The 27,795-nt window shown below is 33.9% G+C and overlaps 1 protein-coding gene across 21 annotated transcripts in view; it reads left to right on the top strand.

The window, feature by feature from the left end:
• The window catches only part of FRYL (FRY like transcription coactivator), a 286,763-nt gene that overhangs the window by 126,321 nt on the left and 132,647 nt on the right, over positions 1-27,795 (top strand). For 19 of the 21 annotated variants that reach the window (XR_013417845.1, XM_078003390.1, XM_078003383.1 and 16 more), the window contains 4 exons: positions 11,127-11,326; positions 22,614-22,667; positions 25,047-25,186; positions 26,465-26,561. Coding sequence is in view for 20 of the 21 variants with exons in the window: in XM_015138344.3 (XP_014993830.3) it covers positions 11,127-11,326; positions 22,614-22,667; positions 25,047-25,186; positions 26,465-26,561 (491 nt within the window). In the remaining variant the exon portion in view is untranslated. Of the gene's footprint in view, positions 1-11,126; positions 11,327-20,712; positions 20,918-22,613; positions 22,668-25,046; positions 25,187-26,464; positions 26,562-27,795 lie in introns of those variants that run through there. The other 2 variants (XM_078003392.1, XM_078003391.1) reach the window with 1 other exon arrangement.

Here is a 27,795-nt window from a genome sequence, read left to right as displayed (position 1 = left end):
GCCTGAAGATCAAAGAAATGTATGCCCTGTTCTAGGGGCCAGAATATTTATCCTTTTAAGAACACCTTTTCCACAGGGCATTACCTTTTTGTCAGTGCTGTGTTAAATGTTTCATTTCCCTGTACCTTACCTGCAGTAGGTGATATAAGTATTCTTTTTAGTATTTGCCAATCTGATATATATATAAAATAAAAGCCCATTGCTAGTTTAATTTACATTTTCTGGGTACACTGTTTGAACATTTTTTTCATATGCCTGTTGCCTTTTTAGACTTGCTGTTATGTGAATTGCTCATGTATATCTTCTGGCACCTTTTCTTTATTGTGTTGTCTGTTTCTTGTTATTTTATAAGAACTCTGAATGTTCTATATTTTCTGTCATCTACATTATAAATATTTCTCCAACTTTGTCTTGTTTATGGTATCATTTACCCTAAATATTTTAAATTTGTATTTGGTTAAATGCATTTATCTTTAAAAAATATACAATTTTGGGTTTGCTCTCTAGGCTACAGGTCTTTTCACCCCTTGATTATATAAGAAGATTCCTAATTTTTTCTAAGGTTTTGAAAAATGAATTTTTAACTTCATGTCCATCTCTGGACTTTGGTTTTTTTGTTTGTTTGTTTTATCCAGTCAGGTTTGGAATCTGATGGACTTCGGTTTTTGAGTATAGTTATTTATTTTTTCTTTAGATGAATGGCCAAATGTTTCAACATTATTACTAGATAATCTTTTCCCTTCTAATTTTGCCAATGTGAATTCTTACTCTGTAATGCAGGGGGTTCTCTTTTCTCTCTCTCCCTTTTTTTAAAAAAAATTATCTGATTTATCTACACTTGTATCTACTGTGTTGATTATTGTTATATTGTGTTCTGATATACTCATACTATGTTTTGATATATGTCTTGATTATAGTTATGTTCTGATTATAGTTAATTTCAAAAAATATTCTTTGTATTTTTTAAAGTAACTTTTTCGGCTTTTCTTGAGTGTTTATTCCTCCATGTATACTGTAATATAGATTTATCCAATAAACCTAGACAAAATAGTATCAAAATTGTAGTTGGATGGCCGGGCGTGGTTGCTCACACCTGTAATCACAGCACTTTAGGAGGCCGAGGTAGGCAGATCACCTAAGGTCGGCAGTTCGAGATCAGCCTGACCAACATGGAGAAACCCTGTCTCTACTAAATACAAAATTAGCCAGCATGGTGGTGCATGCCTGTAGTCCCAGCTACTTGGGAGGCTGAGGCAGGAGAATCGCTTGATCCTGGGAGGCAGAGGTTGCAGTGAGCCGAGATCATGCTATTGCACTCCAGCCTGGGCAATAAGAGCAAAACTCCATATCAAAAAAAAAAAATTTTTTTTTAGTTGGAGCTTTGCTAATTAATATATTAATTTTATGAAAATTGACACATGATAAATCCTTCCATCTATGACTATGTCTTTCCACATGTTCAGATCTTCCTTTGTATCTTCTATATTAAGAAGTGCTTGTCATTTCTTCTGTATAAAGTCCTATGCTTTTCTTATTAAATTTATTTCTACTGATTTTATTTTTGCGAATAAAAGTTTTTTTAAAAATCAATTTCTATTTCTAGGTGATTATTGCTAGTTAATAAAGTTTCATATCTTTTTTAATGTTGGTAACAGTGATTTAATTTTTTAATATTATTTCATTTACTTACAATCTCCAGGATGGTGTTGAATAGCAAGGCAAAAATCAGCACTTTAGTTTCTGTTTTTAATCGAAACAGGTTTGTTTTGAAGCCTATATTATTTGCTGCTGATGTTTGTTAAATATTTTGTTTGTCTTCTTTGTCTCTGGCTGCTGGATACCATTAGGTGTACAGTTATATTACTTTGTTTGCTAATTGAGTGTAGGTCAGACTGCTACTGTCTTTTAAGAAGCAATCCCAAGAGTGATGGAAGGGAAAGTAGCCTAAGTTAGCAGCAGTTAACAGCCTGTTAAGATAGTAGGAGGGAGCCCCATTGCTTCTTGTCTTTTCTCATCATCTCACCCTCTGAGCTACAGAGGACTTATCCCATCTTTTTCGATTCTGCTCAGCTTCATAGCAGTCAGAGAAAAGGGCTACACATCTCTATGTAGTTGTCAACCTCCCCCAGTCCCTGGGTCCAGGTATGTTTGCTGGATGAGGTCCTGCAGGATTCTGGTGTTTACAGGACTATTTTATGTTGATTCGCAGGTCCATTTCCAGCTCAAGGAGAAAGGCAGCCACAATAGCTTTTTCACTGGCAGTGAATATTTATATGGGGGGAGGAGTGGAGAACAAAAATGAAAACAACATTCTTGTTCTTACACATACTCATGGTTGCAATGTAATTCAGCTTGTTAATTTGCTAGAAGGGAAGCAAAAGAGGTTAAATTTGACCAAGATTATAACGATAATGAGTAGCCAAGTCAAATCTAGAGCCCTTGTCTTCTGGCTCCCAGGTCCATGCACATTTTTAAAATATTTCATTATCTCTAGGTTTTTAGAATAGTTTCTTAGCTGAGCTCCCAAAGGTTACCAAAAAAGCACAAGAAAATAATAACCTAAAGGAAATTATAGCTGAGTGAATAATGGATTATTTGGACAGTATGTCATTTTTCTTGAGCTTTATAATAAGTGATACTTCTGTAGTAGACTTCAAGTAAAAAACATTGGACATATGCCAAAGATGTTGTAGGACTTCTATGTTTAGAAACTCTTTTCAATGAGAATAGTTCAGGATAAATAAACGTTTTAGGGACAGCTGTCCAAAGAACAAGCAGAAGTAATAATTTTTCTGTCCATTGAAATGGAACCAGAAGCAAAAACATTGAACTGGATAGTGAGGGAAAATGATTTCATTTGCACAAAATAGAAATATAAAGTATTTAGGAATAGAATTAATAAGAGTTAGATCTCTCCTCTGAAGGAAAGTATACATTTTTTTCCTCTAGGTACACAAAAGAAGATGAGTTAATGGAGGTGTGTCAAAAGCCAAAAAGTTTTACAATATAAAGATGTCAAGTTTTTTTCAAATAAGTTTGTGAAGGTATGTGTAAGCTTGAAAGTATGAGTGACAATAGCTGAAGATGGTGAATACATAGGAATATTTGTCTCCACAAATAATAAAACCTATTATAAAGGTGTAACAATTAAAAGTCTGGTACTAACACAAACACAGATTTTTAATGAGCAGAATGGAAAGCCTAGAAAAGCATATTTGAATATGGATTTAGTTTATGATAGTGAGTAAATCAGTGACAGAATTTCAGTAAATGAACCCAAGAGAATTGATTAAATATTGAGGAAAAAAGATAAAATCTTTATTTTGTATCAGTAGCTCAAGTAAGTTACAACTGGATGACAAATTTAAATGGAACAAATAAAGCGAACTGAAGAAGAATTAAAATATAGGTAAGTAGTTAATCAAAATGGGGAGGCTTTTTTGCTCTTTTTATGCAAATGAATTAGAAGATACAACCAAAATATTAGATTTGGGAAATATTTATTTTAAGCAAACAGTGTGATAAGAATTTGGACCTTTAAAGCAGAGAAGCATCCATCCGCATTTGGTGATTATGGAAGAAATGAAGTTATTGATGGGAAATTTCTTAGCAACCAGGACCCAAGTTTGTGTTCCAGCGCTGCCACTCCCACGTGACAGTAGCTTTAATTTGGAGTCAGTTTCTTCATCATAAATACACTATAACTAGGAGTAATGTTCTGGATCTAATTCCTACAACCCAGTCGTTAAGCTATTAATGGCTTAAGAGCCTCTGGGGTGTGAATATTTATACCAGGGATATTGGCAAAAGCTACAAATTGGGACCCTCTCCCCTGCCTTTTGTTTTCTTTTGTTTTTAAGAGAGCCATTTACCAGCATATTACTTGAAATAAGAATAGATTTGTTAGACTAAAAAGATAATATTTTATGTATTAAATTATGTTTTGTTCCCATTGGAAATAAACAGCATCTGGTATGCTTTTCACTAACATGGAGGAATTTTGAGGTATCCTTGCCTTCTAAAGCCCACTCTCTGCTCTTGATAAGCTATATCTGTACATCAAATGATATTTTCTGTTACAACTCTCAACACACACAGCATACACATTACTTATATTTCCTTTTTTCCTCTTCACATTAGTTGCTTTCAAATGTACGTTTTTCCTCTGGATAGGTAGTTGAAAGGTCTGGTACTGACACCAGTTCAACTGACCTCACCAGAAATTGAAATTTGCTATTTGCTCTTATTCCCCAATGCTGATTTTGCTTTTTTTGTTTACTACTTGTAATCTGTCTACCATATAAGCCAATCAGTGTTTTTGACATTTTCATTTTAATTGACTTATAAACTGTGAACTGTCTTTGAGTGTGATCCAAGTATGTTATTGTTTTAAGCTCCAGCTTGAGCTGTTGTTTATTTTCACTCTTCCCAGGCACTTTGGTTGTGGCTGACAGGGATAGGATAGGCTTGTTATTCTTTTCTTTGGCTTTTATTTTGTAAATTAATCAGCTTTATTTTTTAACATAATTTCAGGTTTACAGAAAACTTGAGTAGAATATAGTGAGTTCTCATATACCCTCCCTCCACTCCCAATTTCTGCCTTTTAGTGTGGTATGTTTGTTACCATTGATGAAATAATATTGAAACATTATTATTAACTAAAGTTTATGTTCCAGTTAACTCTTTGGGTTGCACATTCTGTAGGTTTTGACAGATGTATAATGACATGTATCTACCATATACTGTCCTACAGAGGAGTTTCACTGCCCTAAAAATACTGTGTTCCACCTGTTCATTCCTCCCTTCTCCCAAGCCCTGGTAATCATTGATCTTTTTATTGATTCTTTTCCAGAATGTCATATAGTTGTAGTCATACAGTATGTAGCCTTTGCAGATTGGCTTCTTTCACTTAGAAATATACACTTAAGGTTCCTTCATGTCTTTACATAACTTGATAACTCGTTTCTTTTTAGCACTGAGTAATATTTCATTGTCTGAATATATCACAGTGTATTCATTCACCTACTGAATGACAGTTTGGTTGCTTCCAAGTTTTAACAGTTATGAATAAAGCTGCTGTAAGCATCCATGTGGAGATTTTTTGTGGACATACGTCTTCAGCTCCTGTGGGTAGATACCAGGGAGCATGTTTCCTGGATCGTGTGGTAAGAATATGTTTAGTTTTGAAAAAAAATGACCGAACTATCTTTTAAAGTGTCTGTACTATTTTGCATTCCCATCAGTAATTAATGACAGTCCTTGTTGCTCCATGTCCTCACCAGCATTTGGTGTTGTCAGTTTTGGACATTAGTCATTCTAATCAGCATATAGTAGTGTATCATTGTTGTTTTAATTTGCAATTCCCTGAAGACATATGAGGTTGCACATCTTTTCATATGCTTATTTGCCATCTGTATGTCTTCTTCTGTTAAGGTGTATTAAATCTGGTGCCCATTTTTCACTTGTGTTGTTTGTTTTCTGGTGGTTGAGTTTTAAGAGTACTTTATGTATTTTGTATACCAGTCTTATATCAAGTATGTGTTTTGCAATTTTTTTCTCCCAATCTGTGGCTTGTCTTTTCATGCCCTTAACAGTGTCTTGCAGAGCTCGAAGCTTCATTTTAATACCTTTTTTTTTCCTGGATCATGGTTTTGACTAAAAAGTCACCCGTCAAACCCAAGATCACTTAGATTTTCTCCTATCTTCTAGGGGTTTAATAGTTTTGCATTTCACATCTAGATCTGTGATCCATTTTCAGTTAATTTTTGTGGAAGGTATAAGTTCTGTATCTAGATTTTTCTTTTTTAACATGTGGATGTCTAGTTGTTCCAGCACTATTTGTGGCAAGGTCTCATTTCTTCATTGAATTGCCTTTGCTTCCTTGTCAAAGATCAGTTGATAGTATTTGTGTGGATCTGTTTCTGGGCTCTCTATTCTATACCATTGATCGGTTAGTCTGTTCTTTAGCCAGTACCATACTGTCTTGATTACTCTTGAAGTCACATCCTGTCAGTCCTCTGACATTTTTCTTCTGCTTCAATATTGTGCTGGCTGTTCTGGGTTATTTGCCTTTCCATATAAGCTTCAGAAGAAGTTTGTTGATATACATGAATTAACTTGGGGGGTAGGCTGCTTTCTAAACTAAAAATTTTGTGTTTGCTTTTTAAAGTCAGATTTTTTTTTTTTTTTTAATTTTACTTTAAGTTCTGGGATACACGTGCAGAACATGCAGGTTTGTTACATAGGTATACAAATGCCATGTTGGTTTGCTGCACCTATCAACCCGTCATCTATGTTAGGTATTTCTCCTAATGCTATCCCTCCCTTAGCCTCCCACCCTGCAACAGGCCCCAGTGTATGATGTTCCCCTCCCCGTGTCCTTTTGTTCTCATTGTTCAACTCCCACTTATGAGTGAGAACATGCGGTGTTTGGTTTTCTGTTCTTGTGTTAGTTTGCTGAGAATGTTTTCCAACTTCATCCATATCCCTGCAAAGGACATGAACACATCCTTTTTTATGGCTGCATAGTATTCCATGGTGTATTTGTGCCACATTTTCTTTACCCAGTCTATCATTGATGGACATTTGGGTTGGTTCCAAGTCTTTGCTATTGTGGACAGTGCCACAATAAACATACGTGTGCATGTGTCTTTATAGTAGAATGATTTATAATCCTTTGGGTATACCCAGTAATGAGATTGCTGGGTCAAATGTTATTTCTGGTTCTAGATCCTTGAGGAATCGCCACACTGTCTTCCACAATGGTTGAACTAATTTACAGTCCCACCAGCAGTGAAAGCGTTCCTGTTTCTCCACACCCTCTCCAGCATCTGTTGATTCCTGACTTTTTAATGATTGCCATTCTAACTGGCGTGAGATGGTATCTGATTGTAAAGTCACAGATATTTTTTACTTTTGTTCTTGTTCCAAAGCCTTTACCTTCTACTTTTTCTTTTGTAGGTAGTCATCAAAATTTTTATTATTAGACAATATGGTGTATAAATAATAATTATAATACTAAGCAATTGTATGTTATGTAAAAATTTCTGTTATGTAAATCTATTTATAAATATATGCATATAATATGTATGTACCTATGTAAGTTTGTGGCTATGAGGTAGTAGCCCAAAGATTTTTTTTTTTAAATCCTTAACGACCTCTTCTTGGGGATGAGGAAGCTAGAGGCAGCTTCCACAGTCTTCACTGTGGTTATTTTAGACCACATCTACCTGTAGGGATTTAAAAATACCCCAATTGTTGAGAACCAGTGTGTATTTTGAGGGCTGTTAATATTCAGAATGTTGTGTATAAAAGTATAATGGAGTCAGAAAAAAGCTGAGATCTGCTGCTGTAATGAACTCAAACACACCTAATTGTAAGAATTATACATTATTTCTCTTCTCACTTTTCTCTTCTTTTTGACTGAATTTAAATTTATTTTGTAATGGTTTAGGAGTCTCATCAGCGTGAAAAAGACAATTGTTTTATTAAATATACTAAATACAGTGCTATGGAGAGCGTAAGCCATCCAAAAATACTGATATTTAGTTTTTATTTGAGCTTTAAGAGACAGAGCAGGAATGCTAACTTTTAGATTCCCAAATTTTAATTATTCAGGTCCTGGTTTATTCTTATTATTAGCAGTTAGAGTTTAGTAGATTTATATTCCAAGTATGTTTAATACGACATGAGGTTTTTCCAGTTTGTAATTCAATGCTTGAATTGCAGTCTTAAGACTTAACAGTTATGTCTTTCTTCTCTCATAGGCTTACATAAATCTTTAAAAATTTTGGGTTAGCATGTAGAGAAATATTACAACTTAGCATTATAAGGTATTTAATGCAAGCAGTCAGGTAACTTAAGTTAATCTAGTTATATGGAAGCTAGCCTTTCTTCTTCTGCTTGGAGTGATCATCCCTGTTTCTCTCCTATTGGCAGAAAATGAAAAGAATTCACATGTCTTTACTAAGGCTGAACATTATGACGAAATATAAAGTTGAGGGGGACAACTTTGATGAAAAATGTTACCTGATTTTTATTTGTGTTTAGAATATTAATGAAATGAAATATTACCAGACTCCTCCATTTTATTGTTTGTAACTTGTTTGCTCATGTCCTTGTCCTTATTTCAGTTTGGGGGTATGGGTGTTTTGCTAGTTGATTTCATCGCAGCTTTGTGTGTAGAAACAAAAGTGATTAACTGTGTGTTTATTATATGCCCACATATTTTTTCCTGCTGTCTAATTTTACTTTGGTTTTATATACATACTCTTAGGATCTTTACTCACCTAATACTGTATTTTGAACACTTTCCTGTGCCATTTGGTATTTTTTGATAATGTAATTTCAAAGATCTGTTTAGCATTCTGTTTATATTAGATTATAAAAATAATTTATTTTGAATAAAATAAAATTTGAAATTTAGTTTGAAATTTCAATCAGTAGATTCATTCATTATTACTTTTTTATATTAATAATTTCAACAAGCATTTATTAAACATCTATGAAGAAATAAAATTTAAATAAATTATTTAATCAAAAACATTTGTTTTTTCCATAAAAATTTGAGTTATCAAATGAAATATTTTTATCTTGACAGATAACTTGTAAGTAAAGGTTTGCCTAAAATTTTTGGCTTTATTGGCACATTTTTTAATGTATGCAATTATGATACCTAGGAATATTTGGTTATGCTTTATTTTTAAGAAAGTAACAGTAAAGGCAAGTTACTTGTGAACTCATTTTAAGTAAAGTTTTTTTCTTTGTAGGAAAAATGTTTAAAGGCTAAAGTGTCATTTTAAAAGTTTTTACTTCATTAAAATTTAGAATTGAAGTACTAGGTTAGTTACAAGGTTCTTGTTTAGTTACATTTACTGTAAAGTTAAAGCTAGAGAAACTTTGTAACTGTTAAAACCTTGTGAATCTTAATTAAAGGAAAAGATATAGTTTGTATCCACTACCTTAAATTATAGTACTCCTAATGATCCAAAATAATTTTTTAAAAATTTGAGAGCTCTTCTTTTTTTCCACAATGACATTTGTTAACAGATTCCCTCTTTGATAATACACAATGTTGGATCATGAAACAGAGTAAACAAACAGGTCATTGTTTAAAATAATGTACACTGTGTTCAGAGGACTATGAGTTTTTGTTTTGTTTTATTATATAATTTTAGTTCTAGAATACAGTACATAATGTATTTTAACTTGATATGATACAAAGATACTTATTTTAGATATATTACCAGTTTGTGATATTCTCTAGATTACTTTTACAGATTTGTGTATTTTGACCTATATGGTAGACTAGGTTTTTTTTAATTTGACAGAAAAAGTTTTTAATACGTTTTGAATTTATGTATTTAGAACAAATTTATTATCCTATAGTTATATAAACATAGACGCAAACACAGGAAGTCAGTATTTAAGTAATTGTGTTCTGCTTCCTCTTTAAAGGAAGGGGTTCAAGGGCAGTCTCTGGAGTTCAGGTTGAGGTGGAGAAGCACAGACTTGCAGATTCTCCATGAATATTCTAAGCTGAAAAAGGCAACATAAGCTGAAGTTAGAGGATATGGGATCAACATATCAACATATGGGATCGATATGGAGGTGACTGGAAAACTTGTATATAGGAAGTCAAGTAGGCTGCCCAGGCAGTCAGAAGAACAGAGTAGGTGAAGCCACACAGCATGCAGTGGTGTGTCTTCTTTTGGGGCCAAGCCTGACGCAGCTTACTATTTGCCAGCACCGTGTCATCTCCATCTGAGTAAATGGCACCACTATCCTTTGAGTGATTCAAGTAGAAACGCTGTGAGTCATCGTTAGTTCCCTTCTCTCACTTCACTGATTAACCCACTAATATATGACAAGTCTTAAATACTTTTCTTTGTTTCCTGTGCTGTTGCCATCCTCCTAGTCCAAGCTGCGATTATCTCACCTGGATTTCTGTAATGGCTTCCCTGGGTCTACATTTTTCCTCTTTCAATCCATTCTCCAGAGGTGCCAGAGAGATTTTTATAAAGAGAAAGCCAGATCCTATCCCTCTCCATATGAATGCTTTCTACTGAATTTTAATTGCATTTGGAATAAAATCTAATTTTCTTACAAAGTTCTTAATTGTTTTCTGTGACTTGCTCCCTGACTACTGATTCTGACCTTATCGCATATCCCCTTCCACCTCTGCTTCTTCCCTTGAGCGCTAGCCATACTGGTCTTTCTGTTTTTTAACCAGGCACATTTAGTCTTGTGTTTTCTGTTCCTGGTGCTTTGTCTTGCTCCCTCATTTTAAAAATCATTTAGGGCCGGGCGCGGTGGCTTAAGCCTGTAATCCCAGCACTTTGCGGGGCCGAGACGGGCAGATCACGAGGTCAGGAGATTGAGACCATCCTGGCTAACACGGTGAAACACCGTCTCTACTAAAAAATACAAAAAACTAGCCGGGCGAGGTGGCGGGCGCCTGTAGTCCCAGCTACTCGGGAGGCTGAGGCAGGAGAATGGTGAAAACCCGGGAGGCGGAGCTTGCAGTGAGCTGAGATCCGGCCACTGCACTCCAGCCTGGGCGACAAAGCGAGACTCCGTCTCAAACAAAAAAAAAAAAAAAGGAAAAAAGAAAAATCATTTAGGCCTGAGTTTAAATGTAGCTTCTGCAGTGAGGTCTTCACTGAGCGTATTTTCCAAAGTAGTGTTGTTTTTCAGTTCCCCAGTCCCATTCCTGTTTCATTTATTCACATCTGTTTTATTTCCTTTATTGCATTTGACTCTCTGATTAGAATCCATTCATTCATTCAGTAAACACTGTGCACCTAATCTATGTTAGGCATTGTTCTAGATACTTGGGATTTACCGTGAACAACAACAACAAAAACAAAAAGAGAATCCCTGTTCTTACTTTCACATTAGTAGGATGGAGAGAGAAACAGTACATAATATACATGATATGTAATTAAATTATAAATATGTTAGTATGTTAGAAAGTGACAAGTGAAATAGACAAAATGGACTATAGTAGAGGAGACTAGGAGAACTGGTTGAGGGTTAGAGGCAGCTTACAAAGGAAATAGGGTAGCTATAGTAGGCCTCTTAAGTTGATTATTAAAGTGGAGTTCTTTTGTTTCTTTTACTTTTAGCTTCAGCACCAGTCAGCAAAGTGAATAAGTACTGTGCTTCTTCCAACTTTCATTCCACTTGGGGAGAAAAGAACATCATCATGTCAAACATTACGATTGACCCAGATGTCAAACCTGGGGAATATGTCATCAAGAGCCTTTTCGCAGAATTTGCTGTTCAAGCTGAAAAGAAAATTGAAGTTGTAATGGCTGAACCCTTGGTGAGTAGAGCTGACCTATAAATCTGAAATATTTTCTTGACTTTTGTATTAGCCACTATAATACAGATTTTTCAAAGGAAATAATATACTTGAAAAAATATTAAGGGATAGTGGTGATACAGAAAGCTGCACCGACTTTAGAATCCACTTTGATAAGTTACTGCAGGTCACAAAAGAACAAAAAGGAACTTCAACAGTGGGAATTGTAGAAACAGATAAAACATAGGAAATAAAGGAAAATTAGGATATACTGTGAGTTAACACTAAGATCACAGCCAAACTTACAATAAAGAAGAGAACATATTTTTACATGTGTATTGTATGAGACATACTTGGAGAATGTGAGTAGCTCTATTTGATTAGAGCCCATGATGAGGAGGAGGGAAGAGAAAGACTGTAAACAAATATGAGTCAGTTTCTGAAGAGTTGTGAATGCTATTGTGATGGATAATATGGTGGTTGAACAATAGAGGGAGAAAACATTGAGAGCAGAGACTATTTAGCTATTGTACATAGTTCAGGCTGGAATGAAAGGGGTCTTGAACTATGGTATTAAAAGTAGAAAAGGTTACAGAAGAAAGAGAATTAACAGAAGTAAAAATCAATAGGACTTGACAAGTAAATAGGGGGCATTTTGAGTGAAAGTTAAGGGTTAAAGATGTTCTGGAGTGTTAGTAAAGTTGATAATATATTTACTTTGGTAAAGTACACAGGAATATCTTTGGGTACAAAAGGTGGATAAAATAATTTTTCGTTTGTGTACCTTAAACTTGAGATACTGGTAATCTCACCACATGGAATTAGTTGCTTGATTGGTAGTTGGAAGTTCTTTTTGAGAACTCAAGAGTTGGTAACTAGAACTACAAATTTTGGTATCATCTATATGAGGGTGTAAATTGAAGCCACAAGAGCAGACGATTTCAAGGGAAAGAAAATATAGAATTATTATTGCCAATAATGTAGAGCAGCAGAGTACAATGAACATTGAGAGAAGTGGTTATTGGATTTGGAAATAAGCAGAAATAAAACAGAACAGTTTTACCTTCTTGATATAACTGCAGGAAGTAACTTTAACTCTCTGCCACCTTATAGAAGCGACAGTTTAGGTTACTCTTTGGGCTAGAAGGAAGTGAGTATGTGATGTACTAAGAACACAGTGTAGGTTCAATGTAGGATGATGGTAATTAAGAGGAAGGTGAAGGATGTAACAGCTGAAACTCACTCCTTACACAACTGAATTAGGGATAGCTATTCACCACCAATTTGAGATTCAGAGGGTTTGTTACGGCTGACTAAGGAGTTAGGCACAATAATATATTGGCTTTAGAACCTGTATACTTGCTCAGCCTGTTACAGTTCCTTAAAAGGATGAGAGAGGGAAACAACAGAAGGGAAGATAGGGCAGGAAGAAAGTTGAAGGTGGTATTGTCAGTGCTCTTATTTTCTTAGTGAAGTAGCCTTGAAATTGCTGTGAAGGTGAGTTTCTTCCCACTGATTAAGTAGAGAAAACTACTCTGAGGAAAGCGTCTATGAAATAATGTGTTCTGGGATCTAATACATTATAATAGCCAAATGTATATTTCAAAATTGTGCAGATATTTATATTCAATTTAAATCATCCCATGATTGCTTTCCACATAACAAATTATTTTTGTACTAATGTACATATATTTGTGTATATTGTATAATGTATATATAGTATATATATAGACAGCATATACATTATTAATATAAAGTTCTGTTTTAGAAGTAAGGATTGCAAAAGCCTATAGCATGAGTTCATGATTATAAGATTTGATTATAAATATGCTTAAGCTACAGAGTGTTAGTTTTCTTTTTCAGTGGTCTCTGAATTACAAGATAAATTACTACACTAGTAATTTAAACAGCATACAGTAAGAAAGGGAACAACTTTAAAAAAATCTAAGAATTTATTATGGAAATGTCAAACATATATAAAACTATTATGATAAAATGAACACTTGGGACCCATCACCTGTCCTCAGCAATTTTCAAGCCACACAGCACATTTTAAAAACACTTTCTTTTATAAAATATTTTATAGTAGTATCATGTGATACAGTCCTACCAGTTCTCAAATTTTATATATATAAAATATTTATATAAATATATAAAAATATATTTATTTATAATATGTATTATATTATATTTATATAAATATATAAAAATATATTTATTTATAATATGTATTGTATTATATAATATATTATTTGTAAATATATATAATATATTATATTTAAATATATTTAAATATATAAATATATATACTATAATATATTTTATATATATATATATTTTTGGAGAGACAGGGTCTTGCTGTGTCTCCCAGGCTGGAGTTCAGTGGCGCAATGTTGGCTTACTGCAACCTTTGCCTCCCAGGCTCAAGCAGTCCTCCCATCCCAGTCTCCTGAGTTGCTGGGACTACAGGCATGTGCCACCACACCTGGCTAATTTTTGTGTTTTTGTAGAGGTGAGATCTCACCCAAGCTGATCTCAAACTCCTGGGCTCAAGTGATTCATCTGCCTTGGTCTCCCAAAGTCCTGGGATTATAGACCCACCACTTCTGGCCATATTATATATTCTCATTCCAAACTTCCCATATATTCCCTCTAACTTAGTCATCCTCCCCTAAGCTAAATGAATATGTATTTTACTGTAATAATTTGTACATACTTTTAGATTATGATGATATCATGTTATGGTTAATTGCTTACATGTTTATCTTCTCTGATGTGAGTTACTTGATACCAGAAACCAGGTCTCTCTTATCTCTGTATCTGCAGCACTGCTTGTGGTGGTGGGTACTCAGTAGAGGGTTTTTGTTAAATATTTGTATTTTAATGAATGTAGCCTTAAGAAGTATTGCTGTGGTGTGTGCCTTTTGTTTTTCTAATAATAATAATAATGTCTTTATTCTAGCCAGAGCTTCCAATAGTTCTTTCAGAATAGCCTGATGCTATTCATTTATTTTATTAGCTAATTCATTTATTTAATAGTTAATTTTAGAGACATCTGTTATGTAATCTGAGATTATAAAATTATGATTAATAGTGGTGAGGATTTAATCAGAACATAGATGTTTCTACTCTGCCATCACAAATAGAAGACGTTGCTGCTCACTCTTCCTGACACAGCAGGAAAACCCCCAAATCACCATCATATTTTACAGATTTTACCCCTTACACTCGTATATACCAAGATAATTTCTTCTTATCTAGAGCAGAGTGCCAGCTTTGTTTTTATTTATGTCCAGGTCTGGGTAAATTGGGAATCCATAGCTTCAAGATTAGATAATGAAAAACATGTAATCTAATATTGTCACAATGTTTACAATATAGCTTCAAATGCTTTTATTGGAATTTCATTTATTTTGAAATTTATTCTGTACCCTTTTAGGTAATAAACAACCATCTAAGATGATTCTCTGGGTTCTCGAATGAAAGTCTTACACAGTCACTTTATAGAAAATAGCATCCAGGGCTTGTCAGATACAAGGAGGCTGGCCTTGCTCATGGTCACTCAGATAGTAGGTTTCAAAAAAAGCACAAATGTGAATGGCTTTTGCTGAAAGAATTTAATCTACCACTAAAATGAGAGAATTGGCTTTTTCATTCTCATATTAGAAACCATAATAAAAGGAGATTAAGGAAGCCAAAAGACTCAAAGATTAGCTGATTTGGATTTTTAGTCACAATTTCATTTTCATTTTAGAAGGAAGATTCAAGAAGGGCAATCAGTGATTGAAATGGCAACTTGCAGGCTATGCAGTCCAGTATCTTAGGTCCTTTCTTCCTAAAGGAGATGGATCAGTCCTTGGTAATAACCTAGGCATATCCAAATTTATCTATTAATCTTTTAGATTGCTGTGGGCTAGAAAAGGAAATAGAAGAAAAGCCATTTACCCATCTTCTTCTGATTTAGACCTTATGTTTTGATTTAGGCCCAGCATTTTAAAAACTCTTAAAATTTTCACTATTTTTTAAGAGTATATATATATGTGTGTATTTTATATATATATTATATATGTATATATATCATATATATGCATATATGTATATATGTGTATATATGTGTGTGTGTGTGTGTATGTGTGTGTGTGTATATATGTATTTTAAAGGGTTTCTTCTCCCTGTATGGTCAGTTTCCTCCAAACTGCATTTTTCTGCTGGTTTTACCTTCTCCTCACATGTTTATTTTAACTTGTTATATTTTTAAGAATGAAGCACAGTTGATTGGCAGTCCAGTGTACACAGAAGAGCCTTTTTGACTTATGATCTTCTGTGTATTACTATCAATGGACCATCAGTGTCAGATCTTTTTTGGGGGACTTGTCAGAGTCCCCAAATAAGGTACCTGCAGTACTCTGAATGGGAGAGTTTAGGCTTTAGCTGCAAGCATTCTGGGGAACTAGACTCAGAAGATCTAACTGGGGTTTTTGATACTTGATATATATATTCTTGCTTAACCTCCCTGTCTTCAGTGTGGTACCTCTTCAACCACTGTATGCCCCAGTCAGTATCATTGTATCTTGTCCTTTCCTAAGAAAGGCAATTCCTCTGAAGGTAAGGTGAAAGGGAGGGTCTAAATCTTTCCTCAACAACCTTTTTAAAACAATCTTTCAACCAGTCCTCTTATTTTTATCCTCACCTTTAGCCATACTTTCAGAGTACCCAAGTTCTCCAATTCCTGAGCCTTCTGGGTAGTTCTAAAGCATCAATTGGGTTATCTTTCCTTTGCTCTCTGTGGGGCAAGCTCACTCACTCTCTGGTTGTGCCTCAAGTGTCATCTTCTCTATGATCATGTTATCTGAAATTTCAGTCCCCATTTCTACTTCCTATCCTAAATCTGTCTAACATAACATACACTACTTTTACTCTCTAATTAGACTGTCAGCTCTATAAGAGCGTGAGTTATTTTCCGTTTTGTTTGTGGCTATATCTCCAGAACCTAGAACAGTGTCTGGCATACTGTGAACCCAGTAAATAATTTGGATGAATGAGTGAATGACTGACTGAATGAACAGACTGCCGACTTTCCCCTTTGCTTACTCAGGAGTCACCGTTGTTTTGTGAGATAATTAGTTATGATCTTCTCTGCTTTTCACCTCCTCTCCCATCCTTTTTGTTCTTTTGTTTTAGCCCTTATAAAAATTATTTCACTGTTCTGTTTTAGGATAGAAGGTTGGCTATAAAAGTGTTCAACCTGCCATCTCCAATTACAGATTACTGAAATATTTCAGTGTCATTGTTATGGTTTCAAAATTTTTCCAAAAATTATCTTGCTTTCTCTGGAAGCTACATATTGCTGTTGGTATCCTACATATGCACTACATGTAGAATTAAATTATAAAATACAGGATTGTGAGCCTTGGAATCATTATTATAATGTATAATATTATATTATAATATTATATTATACATTATAATATAATATAATATTATGATAATATATTATACATTATAAAACTGTATAATATTATAAAGTATTATAATATTTTATAACTATAATATAATATATAATACTTTTATTATTATGAAAATACTATAAAAAGTAGAAATAGTTTTAAAGGTTATATAATAAAAACATCTAATCACTGTCAACAGTTTTTAGTCTACCAGTTTTTCATGTCTATTACTTATCCATCTCTGTAGCACCTGCCACCTTTAAAAACTTTTTATTCTTTACATTTAAAAATTTTTAATCTTAAAAATAATTGACATATAATAATTGCAGATCTCATGGGAGTACATAGGGATGTGGTAATACGTATGGTGATCAGACCAGGCTAATTAGCATATCCATATCTCACGTGTTTATCGTTTTGTTTGTTTTGGGACATTCAATATCCTCCTCCTCCTACCATAGCTATTTGAAACTATATAGTGTATTATTGTTACTATAGTCATCCTGCAGTGGTAGAGAACACTAGAAATTATTCCCCCCACTCTAGTCGTAATTTTGTATTCTTTAACAAATCTCTGTGCCTGTCTTTTCCCTACCCCTCCCAACCTCTCGTATTCTTTGTTCTATTTTTTTTTTTACTTATATGAAATCACCTTTAAACACACACACACACACGCGCGTGCAAATGAAGGGGAGATATATATAAAATACACATTTTTTCTATACCCAGATATTTTTATTTTAACAATGTAAATTGGAGATTATTATATATCAGCCAATATAAATTAATCTCATTCTTTCTGACAGTCGAATATTATGTATATAGTTTTAAATCAGTCTCTATTGAGAGGCAATTTTGGTTTGAGGCTGCTTTAAAGAAATGCTGTAGGACATATTGCTGTATACACATCTTTGCATTCATTCATGTTAGTGTAGAGAATAATTTTACTTTTTAGTTGTTTTTGATGAGTTACATAGACAATAAACGTTTTTTAATAGTTTGTCTTTTAAAAATACTAATGTATTGAGGCCGGGCATGGTGACTCACACCTGTAACCCTAGCACTTTGGGAGGCTGAGATGCGTGGATTACCTGAGGTCAGGAGTTCGAGACCAGCCTGGCCAACATGGTGAAACTCCATCTCTACTAAAAATACAAAAATTAGCTGGACGTGGTAGTGGGCACCTGTAATCCCGGGTACTGGGGAGGTGAGGCAGAAGAATCACTTAAACCCAGGAGGCAGAGGTTGCAGTAAGCCGAGATCGTGCCATTGCACTCCAATCTAAGTGACAGTTTTTTTATTAAAAAAAAAAAACTTACATATTGAAAGACATTACATCTACTTGAGCAAGCATTAGGGCATCCTCAACTACACTATAATGAACCTAAGAAGTTAATACGAAGTCTTTGATTAGTAATTTATATTTAGTGTAGTATATTTCTTCATGTTTTCTGTTTGTTTTTAATTGATGATAACGTATCCTTTTGCATTCAAAAATCATTTCTGAGTTCTTATGGAAAAAACAACCCACCCCCATTTTCTGCTTCAGGAAAAGCTCTGTGAGGATGTCACATCTTCAGAAATCTTTCAGAAAGTATGGATTTGTTATGAAACAAATAAATGTTAAATATAAGGCAACAGTGTGTTTCTGAAAAGTTTATCACTCTCTCTTACTCTTCTAGTTGGCTATAACTGTGTTGAATAAATATGCTACATGAGTAATAAACTACTTGAATCGGCAGTCCTCACAATATTAAAGCTCTTTAGACTTAATATTTATAGTGAAAAAAGGGGATCAAATAAATCAAATAAGTTAGAAAGAAACTGCTTGCTGTATTCCCTACCCCCAATCTTAGATACATAGTTCACATTAGAACAGTAAAATCCCTTTTTAAAAAAGCTCAAATTTTTCAGTATAGTCACTTTTAGAAACAGTGTTCTACAGGACTTATTATGGGACATACTCACTGTTTTACTGAAGTGTTAGAGCTAGTTAATTGAACATATATTAGTTTATTGTACAGAATCCTTATGTTGCATGTGAATGGTGTGCAGTTTGATTTTAGAGATAAATGTCTTGTCTTACAAGATAGCTGACCAAATGTGCTTAACCTGAGAAGCCCAAGTGCTAAAGATGTTCTCCAAATCTCACCTTATTAAAAAAGTAACGGTAATGTGGCTTCAGGTGTAATCAAACATTATTCTCTTAAGTTAGATTGGGAATTTTTGTTTCAATGGTAAATACATGTGTGATTTTGTTTTCATAAAGATTAATCATACATGAGAGAAAAAAATGGGGACTATTGGATAGAGAAGCTTCATAAATCTCTATATATTTACTTCAGAGAATGACTTTTTCTGTGATATGTATTTAATATAAATTTCAATTAAAATACATGATATAGACAGTTTAGAAAATCATCCTGAAAATCTCGACAGAAAAACCAACTATCATGTATTTATAAACATAATCACAAACATCTCTTGTGAATATATATATAGTAAGTTAGGTAACCCTATGTGGGGCAGCCAGCGAGGCAAGTAGGTAGAAAGACTGACAAAAAGAATCACATCATACATGCTATTTTAAGTTAAACTAATTATAATGGTTTAATTAATTTGATTAATTATGTTTATCAATTAGCTGATATAATTTAGTTATAATTGTTAATTTTGTTTAAATTAACAGAACATAAAACTAAAATGAAAATCATTTAATTTTTACATTCAGATAATGTTTTTATTACAGAGCGAATAGTTCTTAAGATATCTTTAAAGTTAAATATAAACATAAGCATACATATACACATGTATACATAAAACACACACACACATAGAGAGAGAGGTTTATTGACAAACAGATTTGACAATGAGGAAATTAAACCACCTCACTTCTCCATACTTCCTGGTTTTTGTTGAGGTATATTGTTATTTTAATGTTTTAAAACACTTTTATTCTGTAACCATAATTTTCGTGGCTATATTGTATTCTATAATTAAATGGATTTGCTGGATACCACCAAGTACCAGCAGCAACCCTCGAGTTTAAGGATGAGAACAAGTCATCTGTGTTCTTTGTAGAAAACTCAGAAAATGAAAATGAAGTTAATAATGGTGTAATGAAAAAATGACTTATAATTGTGCTTTACATATTAATGTATGATATATATATTCCTAGAGTTTTAAATTTATATGTATTAACTGCCATAGATACATACTTTCTTTCCTTTTATCTGTTATTCTCTAATTTATATATTGAGAACATTCTGGTCAATCTATAAATTTATGTCTACCTGTTACTTAACTGACTACACAATATTCTAATACAGTTGTCCGTTGGTGTCCATGGGGGATTGTGCCAAGACCTCCCTTGGATACCAAAATTCATGAATGCTCAAGTCCCTTATATAACATGGCATGATATTTGCATATAACCTATGCACATCCTCCCATATACTTTAAATCATCTCTGGATTGCTTATAAGATATCATGCAATGTAAATGCTATAGAAATAGTTGTTATACTATATTGTTTAGGGAATAATGACACAAGTCTGTACATGTTCAGTATACAGATGCAATTTTATTTTATTTTTTACTGCTTTTAATCCAAGGTTGGTTGAATCCATGGATGCATAACTCAAGGATATGGAAGGCCAACTGCTTAAGAATATGCCATGACTTATTGACCCAAAGTTTTATTGTTGTACATTGACGTTGCTTCTCATTTTTTCCATTGATAGTGAATGTCCTTCTGTACACTTTTTTGCAAATGTGTGTACATTTTTTCCCTGGGACATGTTCTTTTCTTGAGTCAAAGAGGAGATTAAATTAGAAATTATGTTTGTATTGTTTAGGGTTCTCCAGAGAAGTGGAACCAATAGGGTGTGTGTTTGTATGTATGTAGAAAGAGAGATTGATTTATTATAGATTACAAGGAATTGGCTCATGTGATTTCAGACGCTCAGAAGTCCCAAAATCTGCAGTCAACAAGCAGGGGACCCAAGAGAAACAATGGTGGAGTTCCAGTCTGAATTTGAAGGCTTGAGAACCAGGAGAGCCCATGATATAACTTCTATCTGAAAGCCAGCACACTCAAAACCCAAGAAGAACTGACGTTTCACTTCGAGTCTGTAGGCAGAGAAAGACGGATGTCCTAGCTCAAGTCAGTCATGCAGGAGGAATTCCCTCTTACTCATGGGAAGGTCACCCCTTTTGTTCTGTTCAGGCCTTCAGCTGACTGGATGAAACCTACCCACATAGGGGAAGGCAATCTGCTTTACTCAGTCTCCTGATTCGCATTTTAATCTCATCCACAGATACTCTCACAAACACATCCAGAATAATGTTTAATCAAATATCTGGGAACCCCATGGCCCGGTCAAGTTGATATGTAAAATTAACATTACAGTATCCAGTATCCATCTTAACTTTTATTTGTCCAAGATTTTCTTTACTCCCACTTTCTCTCAACCCATTGCAAAATAGCATCATAGTCCATTTCTTCAGTCTCCTGTTTCCTACTGGGTGGGAGCCTCTTTATGTACCAATGGTGATTTTTCTATACTAATTTTAGACAGTGATGTAGACTAACCCCTTTTGGGCATTTCCTCATACAAGCAAGAATGAGTACATATGCAGATGAGAGAGGGTAGAGAGACTTATCTGTTATGCCCCCTAGACTCAGTGGTTGAAGGATAGAGGGTTTTGCTTTCCACAGTGAGTCCCACCAAGTCTTCTGTGTTTTGTAGATGTTACTTGCCCATAGAAGGAACTTAATATTTGTTTGTTCAGTAAAAAAATCAACAGATGCAAAGTTAAAAAAAAATTCTGGTATGTGATAGGAGAGATTGTTCTGTGCTGAAGCAAGATATGCCACTAAATCAGAAACTTCTCCTGGTGTCAGTTAAATTAATAGGAAGCAGTCATACTGGAAGGTTACCTCATGAAAGTATTGTACTGGCAATATACTATTTATTTTTAATGAAATACTCTTTCTTCTTGGCTTCTGTAAGTTTGTGCAGTAACAACTTTCCATCCTCAGGCCCCAACTTTTATCTCTTTTTCTAACTATCAAGTTTCTCTCTCTACTGGTAAAGACGTGATTCTTTTATATATACACACAAAATATATTTTTACATACACATATAAGAGGTATTTTATATTACTAGCCAATGTTAGCGAATGTGTATATACAATATATTATACCCAAAGTATTTCTTTGTTTTTTTTTAACTTATATTTCTCTAATGAGTGAGGTTAAGTATTGAACAGATATTTAAAAGCTATAAGCTTTTAAACAGAACGGGCATATTGCTGATTCCAGTATTTGACAACCACCTTGTTTTTTCAGATAAGAAGACTGAAGCACAGAGACCATAAGGCATCAGTCTATGGTCATTCACTTGGTGATTGTCAAGCCAAAGGTCACACCAAGGCCCTCTGGCTAGTGATAACCTTTGTACTAGGCTGCTTTTCTGTAAACTCTTGAATGAATGAAAGAAAGAACACATCCTGTTGACTTTTGAACTTGAATCTAAACAAAACCTATGTTGAACTTTAAGTTTGTAGTCTAAGAACTTTCAAACTTAAACTTGTTACAAAAGGAGATCATGAGCACAACCACTTTCTTTGGTATGGAGAGTATCACAGTGAGAGCCTTGCCTCTGGAGCTACACTTAAATTAGCCATGTGACCTTGGGCAAAGAGGAGGCTTATCTTTCTTTAAAACAATTTAATAACAAGAGTGAAAACAAAGGCAAAACCAAAGTCACAAATCGAAACTGTTTATTATATAGAAGATTTCTAATATTTTATATTTGTGCTTTATTTTAATTTTTAATTTTTTTTTTTAATTGTAGGAGAAGCTATTGTCCAGATCTCTTCAGAGGGGTGAAGATCTTCAGTTTGATCAGGTATGCCAATTTTGGGAGAATTTTTTTTCCCCCTGGAAATAGTGTTCATCCTAATAGTCTGACCCAAATATATTCAATATTAAGGAATTCCTTAATTTTGTTTCGTGATGCTATATATCCTTGTATGCTTAATTCATTCTAGAATTGATAGTTTTTAAAAATAAGTAGTAAAATGAACTGTGATTAGTTTCACTTCATTTAGCTTTTTACAACTTTGCATCATTAATCTCTTTAATGTGCCCTTTCATATTTTTCGTTTTCAGTTACATCCCTCAGTCTTTCCTTCTATATCAATTGCCACACTTTTTACATAATAATATTTTACCTTTTAACATTTATTTATTTGTCTGTTTTGACTCTCAATCTGCATGTAGAATGCCAGTGTCTAACAACTTTTGTGCTGATCTTCTAATGTTAATTCTTCCTCTTGCTTGGATTAAATGTTGGATCAGTTTTGTTATAAGTATTTTAATATATGGTTGTTGTTTTTAAAAACCAGTAACTTAAATTAGCTTTCTTTACTATATAGTATTCCTAGGACACTGACCCAAAATTTTATATCTCAGAAATAGAGTTTAATGTTCATATTAGGCTAATTGACTAAATAAAGAAGAGTGGTTAGAATTACTTGGTGGAGACTTACCAAAATACTGTGTTCCAGGATCCCACTCCAGTTCTGCTGAAGCAGAATCACTGAGGGTGGTGCTGTAGTCCCCTGTATGTATAACAGCTTCCTTAGTGATTCTGATATATACACTTAGTAAATAGCCACTGGTCTAAGAAGAAACCATAAATAGGGCAGTAAGACCTCTGTTACAATAAGACTATAATAAGATCACCTTATACAGTGCTTTTCAAGTCTCATGCCACTACAAAAGTTATTTAGATTACTCACATCTTGAATCCATGTACTAATCAATCCATAATCAGGATTTGAAATCTGATTAAACAACATTTTAAGTACAATTTTCATTTTTATTGTAAATGATTAATAAACTATAAATGATTGTGCCTCATAGCTTGATTTTTTTTGGAAGGGTGCTCACAGTAAAAAGTTCTGTGTGGTATAAACTGTTTTGTGTATGTTTACGATAGTTGATGGGTTTTATTGTTCCTTCTTTAGATATTACAAGGGATTTCCTCTGAGTGATAGTGTTCATTGTTAATAAAATAATAGATTTTTTGAAAATATGGTTAAATAAAATTAGAGCCTTGTTTTTACCTTAGTTTTCTATATTAGAAACTATTTACCTGTCAAATTATGATAATTTACAATAAAAGGATGATTAAAGGAGAGTATAAGTCTGAAAATAAGAACAGCCAACAGAATCAGATAAACTGTTTCATTCTTTTCTGTTTTTTTCTGGATGAAGTTTTATGCAGAATATGAAATAACAGGAAAATTAAATGTTCAATTTACAGAGGTATCAATTTATCTTCTTCATTAACTAACTCCTGCTCTAGTAGTTATGGAACTAAAAGAGACCTTGAATATCCTACAACCCATACTTTTTAAAATAAGTTAACAGAATGAAGCATATTTAATTGTATACTGATTTCAGAATATTAATTTTATGAGAAATGGGTTGAATTACATGCAGAAATTTTTGTGAAGAGAGAAAAATTTTCTTGGGATCCTCAAGATGAAGAGTGACCTTAGGGACTGCTGATGGTAGCCTGTCCAGACAAGTTGGATTCATTCATGAAATGAATCTGTGATGTTCACCTAGAATTCAGACTGTTTCAAGGATGCCCCAAATTTAGTAACATTTGTTCATCACAGTACACTTACCATTTATGTTGTACTTTTATGTAGTCTAAGCCTTACACACTTGTTTACATGTTTCTAACATGCTAATTTGCAGATAGCAAAGTAATTATAATTCTCCTCTTTGTCATAGCATAGTAAATTGGAGCTTTCCCCACAGCTCTTATATAATGTAGTCTTTGTTTCTGTCTTTTCATCCATGTAGTGGATGTAGTACCAACATTTTAGAATCATTTGTTCACATGAACACATAGGAGTTGCCGGGGCAGGAAGTACATGTTATTTGTAATGCTTCCCCCTAAGATATCTGTGTATTTAATCAGGGATGTTACTAATGGGCATGTTTTCACAGATGTGAGTGGCATATGGAGGCAGGGAAAAGGTTGAAAGCCATTAAGCTAAACCGTGTGGATTTGGATAAAATTTAATAGTGGGTGAAACTTAGCCAACTTTATTACTTGGCTAAACCCTTGACCGTTATTTTAATTTTAAAGCACATTTATTGCATTGAGTTACTGTGTTTTTTCATTTCTAAATGATAGCTAATAGAACTAAGAGTGTGGTACATTCAGTGTTACACTTTATTTTCTGGTAATATCTTGTGTTTTCAGTTGATAAGCTCTATGAGCTCAGTAGCAGAGCACTGTCTCCCTTCCTTACTTCGCACCTTGTTTGACTGGTACAGACGCCAAAATGGAACGGAAGATGAATCTTATGAATATAGGCCTCGGTCTAGCACAAAGTCTAAGGGGTAAGTGGTTTATTTTACACTGTTTTACCTGAAATTAACACACTTCCAATGAAGGGGTGATATTGTTATCAACTGAAGGTTGTTATTGTTTGATTGCTAAGCCAAATGCGTTGATTCCTTTTGTTACAAAGATGGTAGTAAGGGAGAAGGATAGTTCACACATAAACTATAAATCAAGAGAAGGTACCAGTTAAACTAGGTGTAGCCGTACAGTACTCATACTGGGTATCATGCAAAAATTAGTAATACAAAAACCTATTTAGGAGTGCCATTTCAGCAGTTCAGTGAGGAGCTTTTAATAGTCATAAAGTTAAGAAAATATTCAAAGAAGTTCCTGTTCATATGGCTTATGAAGGGAGGCAGTTATTATAATACAGGAAGACTGCCAAAACCCTGTGTTATAATAGTACTATGATACTCTTCTTGGAGCTCAATTCCTAGAACTTGTTTTCTCCTCCTTCAAATTTCCCAGGATAATCTTGTCATGCATGTAAGAGCCACCTGTGTTCAGGTGATTGTCCATGGTTTAGTGTTGGACTTCAGTAGATGCCACTTGCGATTTTTCAACTTAAATTTGTGAGAAGGATACCTTGTACTGTATTTTCATGTTGAAAAGTTAATACTTTTGTTTCAGTTCTTAACAAAAAAAATTAGTAATCAAATATGGAACAATGCTAGGTTTTCTAAATGAAATTTAAAATACTTTTCTTCTTCTTACTAATTCTTTTAGGTTAGGTTTAAATGCTAACAGATACAATAGTGAATTTTGAATAAACACCCAGTATATAAAAAGGGAAAGAACATAAAAACATGTTAATGCATATGTTGGATTATTAAAAAGCTTTAGGCCGGGTATTGTGACTCATGCTTGTAATTTGCTTTGGGAGGCTCAGGCAGGAGGATCGCTTGAGCCTAGGAATTTGAAACCAGTCTGGGCAATATAGGGAGATCCCTTCTCTAAAAAAAATAAATAAAATTAGCTGGGCATGGTGGCATTTGCCTGTAGTCTAGCTACTTGAGGTGGGAGTATCACATGAACTCAGGAAGTTGAAACTGCGGTGGGCCATGTTTGCAGCATTGCACTCCAGCCTGGGTGACAGAAGGAGACCCCTGTCTCAAACCAAAAAGACAAAAATAAAAAACAAAAAGCTTCTAATTAACAATTGCTGTAGCACATTTTACATAGTAGGAAAACAGTAAGCAACATGAGCTATTAACTAATAGGTATTTTTAAAGTTATAATCTTAATGCAGTACTAATTTTGGGTTCTTGTTTCAGGGATGAACAGCAACGTGAAAGAGATTATCTTCTTGAAAGGAGGGACTTAGCAGTAGACTTCATTTTTTGTTTAGTTTTAGTTGAAGTTCTAAAGCAGGTAAGCTCTTTTATTTCTGCTAAGTCTGTATTCCTTATTCTTTGCTTACTGTGCCTTCATGTTTCAGTTACTTTAAGATGCTGTGTCTAGAATTTTAGTCCACATAAACTAAATTCCTGTAATTTAATTATACTTCTTTCAGTTGCCCGGGGCTTTCCTGCCCTGTACCTAGCTGTCATCCTCTCTTTTTTTCACTGTTATATGCTATCTAAGATATAAAATCTTGTTAGCAAAATGGAGCTGAATGGAAATTGTGTTAATACTGGCTTTTAGCTGTAAATGTATTTGCCTGCCATTCAGCTACTTCAATCCATTATTCCACTTTATTTCTCCTCTAAGCCCCCAAGGCTGCATTCCAACATGTAATAATTGTGCACTTTTAATAGAGGAATGGGGTGATTTGATAAGGGTACTGAATTGTCATGTGCAAAGGGTTTTCAGTCAAGTGAGAATACCTCAGATAATAAGTTATGAATGTTTACTCATTCAAAGAATATTAGAATGCCTACTGTGTGCTGGAACTGCTTTAGGCACTAAACTCATGAGCTTACACTTCAATGGGATAGATACACAGTAAAGATATGAATATATAATATAATGTCAGGTATGGTCTTAGTAGTTTTACTACTCTAGATCAGTATAAATGCCTGTGCTGAATTTGAAAGCTTTTTTTTTTTTTTTTTTTAAAGATCATGGTCTTTGAAATTATATCATTCAAGGATGATCCATATATTTCCAGGCATGAACACTGTATTATTTTAAAACAAGTTAGGAAGCCTAAAGGTCAGAATCATAGCAATATGTGACAAACAGCAAATGTAAGATATAAAATTAATTGACAGTCTATTTTTCTCATAGTATAAAAATAAATGAATTGTATAATCAGTTTTATTTAGCTTGTGTTTTTATAAGGAATATGAAAAGACAGTTATTTGGTACTCTGAAATCTGCAAATAAACATTTTAAATATGTAAAATAGACAAATGAGTTAATTAAAGGTTAAATCACTTAAATGTATGCATTTCATAAAAATTTTTTAGTAGAGATAGGAAAGAAATCTCCTCTGGGAGTTGTGCTAACAAGCCAAATTTGACATCTGTGATCTCTTGGTTTAACTGAGTTACTAAGACTTTAAGGCAGCAGTAACTAGGGTAGGAAGAGCTAAGGACTGGAAATGGCCACAGCCCAGCAATGGACTCTGACTGCTGCTCATTGCGACTTATCCCTGGTGTAT

This window comes from Macaca mulatta, chromosome 5, assembly GCF_049350105.2.
Source record: "Macaca mulatta isolate MMU2019108-1 chromosome 5, T2T-MMU8v2.0, whole genome shotgun sequence".
NCBI classification, from domain to species: Eukaryota; Metazoa; Chordata; class Mammalia; order Primates; family Cercopithecidae; genus Macaca; species Macaca mulatta.
This window is presented reverse-complemented; position numbering and strand designations above follow the sequence as displayed.